General features: G+C 50.2%; 3 protein-coding genes across 3 annotated transcripts; 2 read left to right on the top strand and 1 right to left on the bottom strand.

Annotated features, from left to right (window-relative positions):
• Positions 1-218: 218 nt before the first annotated feature.
• HER10_EVM0004327 (cytochrome c oxidase assembly protein cox-16) lies at positions 219-2,339 on the bottom strand. The gene is made up of 2 exons (XM_035473976.1): positions 1,859-2,339; positions 219-1,786 (listed from the first exon to the last, which is right to left on the bottom strand). The coding sequence occupies exons 1-2, from the start codon at positions 2,123-2,125 to the stop codon at positions 1,700-1,702; spliced, it is 354 nt and encodes a 117-aa protein (XP_035332484.1). The 5' UTR covers positions 2,126-2,339; the 3' UTR covers positions 219-1,699.
• A 2,000-nt stretch (positions 2,340-4,339) lies between these two features.
• HER10_EVM0005405 (uncharacterized protein) lies at positions 4,340-4,689 on the top strand (the record flags this gene model as incomplete). Its single annotated transcript, XM_035475025.1, has 3 exons — positions 4,340-4,366; positions 4,427-4,486; positions 4,546-4,689. The coding sequence occupies 3 exons, from the start codon at positions 4,340-4,342 to the stop codon at positions 4,687-4,689; spliced, it is 231 nt and encodes a 76-aa protein (XP_035332622.1).
• A 2,463-nt stretch (positions 4,690-7,152) lies between these two features.
• On the top strand, positions 7,153-8,235 carry HER10_EVM0004822 (uncharacterized protein; the record flags this gene model as incomplete). The annotated part of the gene is made up of 1 exon (XM_035474453.1): positions 7,153-8,235. One exon carries the CDS (start codon positions 7,153-7,155, stop codon positions 8,233-8,235), a length of 1,083 nt encoding a protein of 360 aa, XP_035332541.1.
• Positions 8,236-12,583: the final 4,348 nt, after the last annotated feature.

A 12,583-nucleotide genomic window follows, 5' to 3' on the forward strand; every position in this document is an offset into this window, starting at 1 on the left:
AAAGTACGGATATTCGTTCCGCGGGCGCCCGTACGAGTAGCTGCCAGACCGAAAACTAGCTCGTTCCCGCAAACGCTCTCCGCGCACCCGCCGTGCCTGCACACCTTGTGCAGTCAGTCAGTCAGCCCTTTGGAATTCACCGAGCCCAAAATGTCGTGCTCTCGTCCCCATCAGAAAAGTCGACAAAGTGACCCGCGGACCCCCATCAGGACCATCCTGCCGGGCTCATACTATGGGGGCGTGGTGGGAACGAAGTGACGGCATGGCAATGCCCCGTCGATCCCGATCGACAAGGCTTCTTCTTTTTGGTTTCCCTCGACCGCGGTACCAACTCCCCGTCTTGAGACGCTGGGCCTCCTGAATCTTTCTGTGACATCTTCGCCACTGGCCCTTGAGTGACCTATGCGAATGTTTCTATCCGGGCATTTTTTTTTCTTTCCTCATCTCTCTTGGATTCATGGTGCGACTTGATCAACCGATGAGAACACGAAGACGTTTTGAAACGGAACAGCCACCCCTTCCCGCGCTAGGGCAGTGGCTTGCTTGACAGCTTTCGTTCGGCAGAGGCTGAAGTTGATGCGTGTGACAAGGAAACCGTTGCATATCACCAGTAGTTCGTTCAGAACGACAGCACCTCGATCGTGATGGGGCCTCATTCATCCATTGTCGTCGTTAGATCCAAGCAGTGGCTTCCGATGGCCAGAGGATGCAGGGCAGGCGCCGCTGTCTTGCGCATTGAATATGTGAGCACTCAGCTTATATGCCGAAGAACGCTCTATGACCCAAATTTTGGTATTCCCACGCTACTAGTTGATATCGATTGAGACTTGCTTTACATGCATGATGTTGTACTTGAGCGTCAGCCTGTGCCTGGAATGTGCCTTCGCGTGTAGCGCGTTGTGAGGCGACCAAGGGAGACAGCATGCGCTCCGTCACTCTTCCGGTGCATAGGGGCTTGGTTCACCAGCACCAAGCTTAACAATAACACCAACTTTTTCTAAGTTCCCAGCTTCTCAATCGTGTCTCTGATAGATCAAGACAGTTGTTTCATGTTCGTACACTCAACAGGGAGTGGCCGCAGTGAGTGCGGCCACCCCAGATCGACCCGTGGGTGCGTCATCCCGCGTGCAAGCGCCCAAGGGAGCCGCCCTGATGTTGTGCATCTTGGTTGTCCCAATAACGACGGTCCGACGCCTCCCCCTAATAGGGATCTTCTTGTGCATGCCTCCCGTCCCGTTCCACGGCAGCCATTGCGGCCGCATGAGACCTGCCAGATAATGATTGACAACGGGGTTCGGAAGTGACGTTGAAGGCAACGCTTAGCTGGTCTTGAACCCTTGGTGGCTTGGGGGATTGGGCACGAAGTGGCTGATTGTTTTTGTGCGCATTGATCAAGGTCAGACGCTGCCGAGATGAAGATGTGCACATTCTTTCGTCAACAATTCTGCCACAACAAGCGCCTTGCCGCGGTCGCGTTCTTGCCTGGGCTGAGACTCTGAGCGAGGGAGTTGGCCGCAATGGATCGTGACCGCGATCGATGAACAACAAACTTCCTTGCTTGAAGGTTTTTTTTTTCTTGGACGCGTTTCTTTATCTCATCTCGATGCACGCATGTTGACAAGCCCGGCATTTCGAAGTTGGACCAACGCATCGTAGCCTTCAAGTCGATCGAGATGCAAGGCGTATCGTGATGGCTTCTCTACTCGCCAATGATGCCATCATGTTCGCCGGCGAATCGCTTGACACGCTTCTGCTCCCAGTTGTCGATGTCCTTGGCCGCAAGTCGCTATTGTCCTCCGTTAGTCCTGCTCCACACATGTCCAGCTTCTCGCCAAGCTGCTTCAACACTATGACTTACGTAGTATTCCTCCTTCATGTCCACCTTGCGTGCTGACCGACGCATGTTCAGCTCCTCATCCCTGGTGACCTGTCGCACCCTTCTATCGTACTTTTCGTAGCGGATCGCTGTAGCTGGCGTCAAGACGAAGGAACCGGCGACCATAACGGCCACGAAAGGCAGACCGAATAGGAGGAATGGCCTCTTGGCCATTTGCGCTCGGTACTTGGCGGCGAAGGTGTTAGTCGCCGCCGAGGATTGGAACTTTTTGCTGTCGAATACGGCCATGTTGAGTGACGTCTATCGAGAAGAGATGACGATGCGATGTAATTAGACGCCCAATCGGAGTATTTTGGTGTATGGGACTCGGACTGGTTGACTTTTTCGATGAAGGTATCACTCGGCCGATGGAAGTATCGTGGGCTTTCGACAATGGCTTCAATTGTTCGTTGTGAATGTGCAGCACAGGGTGGTCTGACTCTGGATTAAGGCGATGGGAAAATCACCAGGAGAGGGAACTCGAGCCTTGCGCTGAAAGTTTCCCGGAGCTGCCAAGAGAGTTTGAGCTCGGATCCAGAGGCCCCACCTGCCATGGCCTGTCCGCACGTGCCGCGACGCGTTATGTCATCCGGTCAAACCGGAGATATTATGTAACCACTCATAGACCGTCAAGTCTCATCGTCAGTCCGCTTACTCATCTTTCCTCCACTCACGGATATGGATCTCTCATTCACTCACTCACTCATTACACTAAACAATCAAGTTCAATACACTTTCACATCACTCTCGTCAACTTTAGAAGCATACCTTAGTCAGAGACCCTCGTTGTCACCAAAGATACCCAAACTCATCGTCCATTGATCAACCCTGCCTCAACTGAACTCCAAGACATTAGCCGGCGCCTCGAGGCGCCGTAGCGGCCCGCATCGGTCTATCGGCTTGCTGGGAAGGGTGAAGTAAGGTACCCGCCGCATGGTATCTGGTCCCGATCTAGTGTAGTCTCCTGGGGCCCTCAAAGTCTCTCGAAATCCATGTACATACCTATGCCTCTAAGACATGACCCGTATTATGAATGAGATCATCAAACCACAGTTTTGACAATCCTTCATGGAGCTTATAGCCCTATCTTGACTCAACATCATTGGATTGCTGACGTGGAACCCTTCCGAACGGTCTCGACCAGCTCCATCCGCATAACCCGTCGCCGGGAAGAGGGTCCCCTGTTCTCCATCAACCTCAAGCAAGGCTCAACCTGCCGTTGTTTCCCCCGGAACACCAACTGTCATCACCACAAATAGCATATCCGTACACACGCTTGATGGTAGTGTAGTGCCATGCCGCACATGCGAGCGGACCCGCTCTCCAAGAGACCGTACACGTACCCTTCTGAGCCACTCCGTCCCTACTTTGTGTGCCATACTCTGCACTTCGGTCTCATCTGAAACCAAGCACGCCTAGCGAACGCCCTTCGCCCCCAACTACCACCAGCCATGCCCAGCGATGTTCCCCGCAAACTTCCCTATCGGTGGCACGTCTTGTGTCTTGGTACTGTCCTGCCTACTTGTTTCTCGTCATTTTGAGCCGCCAATGTTAGACGTCGTGAGTCGGGTCGTCGACCGTTGTTCAGAGACAAGCCCCACGGTCTGCCACAAACACAAACAAGCGCTATCTCCCTCAAACTGGATGGGCCCCAGCAGCACCAGCTAAGAACTGGGAAGTAGGAACACGCAGCAACAACTGACAAAGAGGCCAAGGGGCACCAAGGGGCACTCTGGGTTCCCGGAAAGCTGGGAACCGTGCCGGAGGAGCACTGACCAAGCGGAAACTTTGGCCCAATGCCCAACACAGCGTAGCACTTGGCCCGCAGGGCTTCAACACCGTCCCCTCTTTTCGCCCTTTTGCTACAATACACATGGTGTCCAAGACAGTGCTTATAGCTCTTTCACGAAAGTTGGCCCGGCCATCCCCTCCATCCCCCCTGTATGACACAGTGAAAGCTATTTCGTCGGATGATTTTTAGGCTTAGTTCTGCTTGCCTGTCGGGCCACAAGCCGACTAGGAGCTCCTGAAGGGGGCAGCCTGGATAGGTGTCACGGTCTCCGAGGCTTGTTTCGTTTCGTTGAGGCGGACTACGCAAAGCAAGCCAAGTGGCAGTGGTCTGCTACTCTGCTGCCGCAAAGAAACTTGCCGGACTATCCAAGAGCGTGTGTTATTAATGGACTTTCTCCATTGCCGGCGTCTGGGCGTTGGTGGCGTTTGGAGCATGTATAAGTTTCTCCCAAGTCCTTCTCCTCGTTTTCATTTCAGGTGCTCAAGCGACTTGGCATTCTTTGACGTCCCACGAACATCAGAAAGATCTTCTCGAATCTCCCATCGTACCCAGGCTGGTCCATCCATTCGACGTTTCGCGATCCACTCTACTACTTCGCTCACATCCACCAATTCAACGTCTTCTGAGCATCTTCCCTTTTTCGGACCCCACACGTCAATACAGTCTTCACAATGGGTTACTACTGCTCCAACTACTACGTATGTCTTCTCAAAGGTCGTGATATAGTGCGCTCAGCTGACTCACGTGACACTCTGCAGGGCTCCATCCACTGCCACAACACAGTATCCCGCTTTGGCGATAGATGTCATCTCTGCGCAGTATGTGAAAGCCCTTAACTACGATCAGCTTCCCAAAATCTCACATTTTACCGTCACAGGCATCAAAAAGAGGCGCTTCCATTAAAGATGGTCTACTTTCCGAGGCCGAGCGATGGGGTTCATCCACCCCCCGGCCCACCCACGGCGATCGCCGGGTCGAGCGGGCCAGCCGGCCGGCCCGGGACTCAAGAGTGAAGAACTGAGGCAACTACATGAATGATTAACGCATAACACATTAACGACCAAAGATGAGAGGAGTTAGAAAGAAGTAAGCGAGAAGCGAGCAATCAGCGCAGTTCAGGAGGAGGGAGCATATCCAACGGTCAGGAACGGGTGTGTGATACACAGGCGTTCAAAAAACTAAAACGGGACCCCGCGATGCGAGACGGTCCAAGCATTGTTCTTTCACTTGGGACACAATTATGGAGTGAGGCCTACCAACCCATGAGCCCCTCATTCAAACTGTTAGATATCGGTATACCAATTTAATTGATTTGCCATCGTCGGACACATTTAATCAAAATGTGCAATCTGAATACGCATTCGGCCATGTAGACTCTCATGAGGCCTTGACGCGGTACCTGCTCGTTGGACAAGTCATAACTTCACGGTCCTGCCAATGCCGAGTCAGAGTACTCCGCTAACTCTAAACTGACGCGCTGCTGCGATGGCCATGACCTCTTGAACCTATTTAAGGTTTTCACGTCACTGGACGACTGGACTGATATCGTGAGGGGGCGGCATCGACAACTTTGGGAAGCCGATGCTCGAACTTTAGAAAGATCAACCTTCAATCCAGACTCAATAAGGCAACGTAAGCAAGGTGAATGAGAGTCCGTGTGTGTGCGCTGCAAGGCTACAATGCCCGTATTTCCAAATCTAGGGACCCGTAACCATGGCAGGGGTGTGCCGTGTCCCGAAACCTCATCACATCAAACAAAACCAGCTCAGTTGAACTCAGAAACACCGCCCCAACAGGTCGGCTTAGACACATCCACCAGCCAACTTTACGGGGTGGGCAGTAAATGCCTCCCCTCTGCCGACGGAAAGCAAACTTTCTGATAGAACTCGAGTCAAAGTTGAAAGTTCACAGAGGAGCAATCCTGTGTCATGGAAATCTCAACTTGTCTGATAAGAAGGCTGGAAAGAAAAAGGTTCAAACCATGACAGGTGGGGCCTATGAAAAGGGTTTGTTTCAGAACCTGCGGCAGATCCACGAACAACGCGCTGCTATGCAGCACTCCTCTCAAACATTGCACGTGATTCTCGAACATACAACTGTCAGAAGATTTGCGTAGACGGCCCGAACAGCTATCAGTCATTGCTTTCCGAGGGGAGGATCAGAGATTGCCGCCGGGACGAGTTGAGACGATCACGCCATGGCCAGACTGAGCCCGGACCGTCCAAGATCATGGATCTTTGTCGCTCTCGACTAGAAACTTCGGATGGTGCTTTTCTTTCTTGCGAGTCCGACGTGTCTTTGGACTGATCACATCTGCTGGCTTCTGCCATTCGGGGGGGATCACGTACTAGAAACAAGTCATGGGATGCTGATTTTAGACAGGAGATTTTCGATCTTGGCTCATATGTAAGCGCGGAGGGGGCCATAACTGGCATAAAAAACACTCTGAATCTATATTGAATTGAAATTGCTGTCAGATTGACAGGAAGTTGATCTGACGCTAAGGAAAGCCGCTCTCATGGCTGCTCGGATTCGCGACAGCAAATACCGACGGCCTGACCGACTTGTCGGCCAGTTGCTTTACATGTGAGCCTGCATTATCTGCCCACCGTCCAATGTCAATCGAACGCCCGTAATGCCACGTGGTGGAGCAGACCCCTAACACAATCGAGGTTTTCTTTGTCACAATCGTGATTCAATAACATGTTGTTCCCCGGGAGCATCGATAAGCCTAATAATCTTCCACCCTCTATAACCATTAGACTATTTTGTGCACGCCTTGCGTTGATCAAAAATTGATATACCGGAAGGAAAATGACCTGAATGTCGAACGATGTTTGAAGAGACATGTTTGACCAAACTTATGTTGTCTTGATCTTGCAACGTCCGCCTCGGTGAAGCCTGACACTGCCCGTTCAGTGAACGTTTCAAAGTCTCCCTTCTTGTAACAGGGCTTTCAATCACCACTTCCAAGCTCTTGAAGTCAGGAGGCATGTGTCACATCTATTACGAACAGCCGTTTCTCGGTAGCCCTCATCATGATATGTCCACTTTGTATGATGAGTGTTCAGTGGCCCAAACTTAAAGAATTGGTTCAGCATTCGAAAGGTTATGCCATAATATTTCCACTACCCCTTGATTATCTCTCAGACCCATAGCGACATGAGCTTACCACAGACTTATCATTCGAATAAAACTCAGAACACCCCTGCTGCATGCCAAATGCTGCCCAAAGTCTGGCTTCTGTGAGAGTCAATGTGAAATAAGATTGGCGACTTCCGTGGTACCAGCAGTGCCAAACCCATCATCAAGGTACTTGGTGAGTATAAGAACTGAAAACTTTTTACACCATGTATTTGGCTACCATTCTTTTCTTCCTTGCTACATTCTCAAGGAGAGGGGACGACAAGATACAAACTTACTACGCAATCCACCCCTATCCCCCCAAATCATTATCACTGAAAGAATCAAACGATTACAGAAGATGGAATTCCATCCGAAAGCAGCACAAAATAGTGCCACAACACCGCTAAAGACACACAACTTAGCTGGTATATTCCACAAGTTCCCACAACTGCCTCTGGAACTGCGCTTCCTCATCTGGGAACAAGCTCTGTACCAGCTAGACGCTGAAGGGCAGCCGCTGTTTGTCAAGCTCCCGCAAACCTTGGAGAAGGAAGCTGCCACACAAGATGCAGTCGAAAAGGCCAGGAAACCTTCAAAAAATTTGAATTCCTCAAAGCATACGCCCAGGGATTGCAAAAAATATTCAGTGCATGGCACGCCTTCAATGCATTTCGTTGATGCCAATCTTTGGCTGGCGTGTAAAGAGTCTCAGACGGCATTGAAGAAGGCCATCAAAGACTGCGTACGCAAAAATTCCGGGAACAAGACGTTCAAGATCTCTGGTAGTCAAAATCTACTAGGGACGCTAGATGCAGACAGCAGCTCCGCCGACGAAACAGACCCATCAACGACCGGTCAAATTCGGCAACGAAAAGCAGATGGATGGGCATCTGCCGTGACCTTCAACTGTAGAATCTTCTGCTATCAGCTTTGGAAAGATAAGGAGGCGGCCAGACGAAGGCCTCTTCGTTTCCCTTTCGAAAGCACCAGTCCCGGTTTCCGGGCAGAGTTGATGGGCACCCAGGGTATGGTCTTCGAGTATGATTACTCCTGGATGTTCAACTCTTGTAAGGAATCGGTAGTGTCTCTCATGGACCAGAAAGATATTAGAGGCTACTTCTTGGAAGCCGCGAACAATGAGGATGAGTACGACCAGACGCAAATCTATCTCATCGACTATGGTATCTGCCTAAAGCCTGGTGCTCAAATTCGTAAGTCTTATAGCTGCGGCGACCGCAGGTTTAATGAAGTCTGCTACTCTGATTTTGATATGGGCAGAAGTAGGCCTTTGGGGGCGAAAGACTTCCTCGAAGAGGTTCACAATTGGGCACAAGATTGGGCAGATAGAAATGGTCCAAGACTGATGCGCGAACCAAGCTTTTGGACGTTAAGACATATATTCGGTCGTGTTCGTGTCCTTGTTTGCGAGTTAGCTCAATAGGAGGAAATCAAGAACCCAAGGTTGCTTGTTCGTGGTATTGAGAGTAAGCAGTACTGAGAAGTCATGAACTGTCCCATCAACTGCGGAATGGCGACAGTACATCGAATCTCCAGTTTTCTCCAACTCTGCTCTTTCATGATTTTTGATTGAATGTAGTAAAGAAAATAGGGTCGGATTGATGTATAATTAGCCATTACCCCTCATAAATGTACGTCATGTACTGTCGCCATTCCGCAGTTGATGGGATAGCACATCACTCTCATGAATCCTCTCACTACCTACAACAAGTCAGGATCAAGGTACCGTGAGATATCAAATATTTTCATGATCTACCATCTCTATTAGTGTTTTGCCCCGAAAGAAACTCTACAATCCATGGTCCAACGGATTCACTTAATTAAAAGGACCCATTCTGCCACCTTTCCCCAAACATATTGAATTCCTCAAGGGTCAGTCATGCTGCCCTCATCTGAAAGGTAGAAGCATTCGATTCTTTGGCGTCATTCAATTTCTACCTCCTCAAGAGAATCTGGTATGCTATGCTACTCTGTGTGAGCAGGCTGTCTTGACGGGTGGCTCAACTCGAGTGAGAGCCCCTGTCGCTTGCGGTAAGGCATCCATCTCACGAAGCTGACACAGACGATAGGAGCGGTCCGGACCAAGTCAGCGATGGCGGAGGTGTGCCGCAATGCCCTACTTGATTGGACAACAGACAGGTGCCGTGGTTATAACGTAACCCGCTGGTGAGACAATTGATGCAGGTAGAAGTGCCGCGCATGATACTGCTGACCAGCCAGGCCAGCCTGCTGAAGCGGGGTTTTGTCTAACATCCAACAAGCCCCAAGACGGCCGAAGCAATGCGCCCGATCACAGCCGGTGAGATATCAGGCGACCAATGAAGTCGCAGTTCACGTGTTCTCATGCCCTTTTGATAACAGGCGGTGTGTATGCTTCCAACTCCCCCATCCCTCTATTTGGTCCGTTGCGGACCGGTGGCGATGTGATCAGTATCGGAGCCTGCATTGAGCCTCGAGGCAACTCAATACCTTAATTATGGGGCTCAGCTCTTGTCGTTCCTCAAAATGTGCCTTGCCGTTGTTGGTCTTCTCTTGAATCGGACCCCGCATGGAATGATTGAATCGGTCGCGCAATGATAGTCTCGACCATCAATGGATACAGAATTCGGAGGGATGCTCTTGAGGCCTGGCTCCAGAACACTCGAGGCGCGGGCAACTTTAGCCTCACAGTAAGCATGTTTCAATCTTCTATATGAGATAACAAGGGCAGTATACGAGAATACCTACGGAAATAATGCACAGAGGCCGAGAGACGGGGACACAGAGAAAGACGGAGACAATAGGGAGAGAGGCTGAGGCAGGGTAGAGAGGGAGAGATAAAGGGACATGATGATCAGCGGTAGAGATAGAGAAGAGGCAGACCGAGACTCTAGTGGAGACATAACTGATATCAGACAGTCTAAGGATGGCGACTATGTCATAACGGCCACAATAGCAATCACTCAGGTAACCCCGTAAACCAAGACTTTGGGCTACTCAAAACTAACCAAAGCGACATAAAGGACGACGTTCAACATCTACTTATACCGAGAAGAAGAAGAAACCGAGCTTAGACTAAATTCAGGCTAGACTTTAGAGACAGCAATCAAGCATCGGACGTGTCTCTTGCCTAAACCACGCTCGGACGCACAACATGGTATTCTAAGCCCCATGAAGGGAGAGTGTTTATTCGGGTCATTAAGGCCATGAGCAGAGGGGTTTTCAGTAATCGATATCTACTACGTTACCTAAGGCACAATTCTGCATGAGCCCAGTGCTGCTAATGTGCAACGGAGAGGCGGTGTTCCAGGTGTGCACCTCTGCAAGGCAAACACCGAATACGTTAGCCAGTGAGAATCTGACAATCTTCAGCGACCCCGCCACCCGGGCCGAAATGGAATTATTGCATGTACTTTTCTTCGAACTTAAATGTCATCCATCTTCCTGAGGCTCGGTCTCACAGGCGACGAATTCTCAGGATAATAAGGAAGACCCCTGGTTGTGCCGACTCCTGTCATTCTCTCCACGCCTATTGTAGACGCTTTGTCCAGATCCTGCCTCAGGTTTCCGTGTATCTATTATATGAACCCCAATCTCGACATGCAGACACAAGACGCGCACGATCGATTCACGGAGATTTGCCATAATTCCGACGAATATCCTCAAGTACAGCTCAGAAAACAGGAACCTCATGAAGCCCTCTTCGGTGAACGGCAATATAGAAGCCTCCAGGAGAGGGAGTGCTCCTTGTTTGACCGCGCGGCATCTGTGATCACGTTCTGGGAGACTGGAAGACGAAACCGTAAGAAACCGTGTGATTTCTTCAACTTAGGCACCTAATCTGATGTCAGTAGAATTCCCTAATGATGAAGAAGCCATTTGGGATATGGAGACCCTCTGGTCACACCTGCACCGCAGTGACCAAGACCCGCACGTTCGTCATGTGTAAGCTATGATTACCCTTCAACCGTCGGTTAAAATTTACTGACAACCACGAGAAGTTTTGTTAGCGCAGACAACTCGAGATCGCCTTTGAGTTGTTCTATGGATATGTTCAAATTAGTTTGTACATATCACCAAGTCAACCCCTCCTTTTTGGAGCCAGTACACGCCTTCGGACGACAAACCGAGCCTCTCGATCTCTGTCTGGCTCAGTTCAAAGGCAGCGACACGCTTGATTGTCTTACTGAGGGCCTCCCAGAACTTCCTAAGATCGGCCGTTCCGGTCGCGAAATTCAACTGTCTTATCTTCTCCGCTCCGTCGAATCTTCCGAAAGCGGCAAAGGGGTCTGGGACTGGCAGATTCGCCAAGTTGCGAACTATCACTCCTTCGACGTGGAAACTGGACGGGCCTTTTGGTTCACCGTCAAAGCAGACGATGTTTTTGAAGACCGAATCAAGAAAACAAGCCCTCTCCTCAGAATTCCAGCCAAAGCTGAAACACAAGATGGAGATGTTTCTCTCTATCTTCAGGCGTCATTGGCTACTCACTTGGTTTACCTCTGCTGGTGCGATGAGAATTGGCGACAGTTCATCAACGAGACCGAGGCAGGGATTCGAGCGATTGTAACGCCAGCCAGCAAAGCCATTGTCGATGACCTCATTGACAGGGAGTCCAGCCTCTTGAGCGCGTACCCAAAGCCTTTGAGAGACTCCCGCAGCCAAACTATGTACTCGCAAAGTCAATCCATGTCGGGCACTCTGGCCACCACTATTGACCCTGAGAAGAACAAGATGTCGATGCTATCCCGGATGGCAAATGGGACGTCTTCAACTCTAAGCTCTTGGCTTAGACAGGAGAAGTCAAAACAGACGGATCCGGAGCTCGGTGGCCATTGCGCTGCTTGTCCTACGGACACAAGTCCACCACCTCCCCAGCCAGACACATGGGAGGTTCTCAACCAGTTTCGGTTCAAAGACGTGCAGACCTTGCACAAGCACTCTGAAATCATTCATCGAGCTTCTCTAGCTCTGGAACTTGATATGGGTGTCCTTAATGACATCTGCACATTCTACAGTCACACCGCCGCCACGGAGTTCCGCGGAAAGGTTGCATGTGAAGGAGCAATCAGCAACTTCATCAAAGAAGTCCAATCTATCGCGAGGAGATTGGAAACACGACTGCAACAAATGCGCTGCTTGGCCATCACCCTTGGTCAAAGCATACAGCTGGTGAGCATACCTTCATAAGCAGAATGAAAGAAAGCGTTCCTAAGCTAACATGGGAACTCAAAGTATGAGCGATTACTCCAGCAGCGTACCAGTCATATCGGTAATTGGTTCGCGGAAATAGCGCACGAGAACACGAAGCAGATGCAAGTCATAACAGACAAGACGTTGAAGGAAACGACATCGATGCATGTCATCACGATCGCGACACTAATCTTTCTGCCGGCCACTTTCGTTGCAGTAAGAACTGCTTACCCGAATATTGCCGGCATAATATGAACCTCTGACTTAATGGTAGACTTTCTTCCAGAGTGGAGTTTTGCTTTGGAAAGAAGATGGGGCAGACGACATGACAAGGCCATTCATCTGGAAGCGTGATAGCTTGATGCTCTTCTTGAGCTTCTGTGGTCCTCTGACCGCGGCAACCATCGGCGGCTGGTTGTTCATGTATGTAAGACTGAGAAAAAGTACACGGCGGAAATTGTAAGAGTTCAATTATCATAGACATCATGTAACAAAAAATGGCTACTGGTGAAGGAAATTCTGAATTATTTTGTTGATGTTTCGTATCTTGCTAAAGTCACGTTGCCTTGCTCCCCCTGGATGTAATGCATGCGTAAATG

Source organism: Colletotrichum scovillei (assembly GCF_011075155.1).
Source record: "Colletotrichum scovillei strain TJNH1 chromosome Unknown Contig00006, whole genome shotgun sequence".
NCBI lineage: Eukaryota > Fungi > Ascomycota > Sordariomycetes > Glomerellales > Glomerellaceae > Colletotrichum > Colletotrichum scovillei.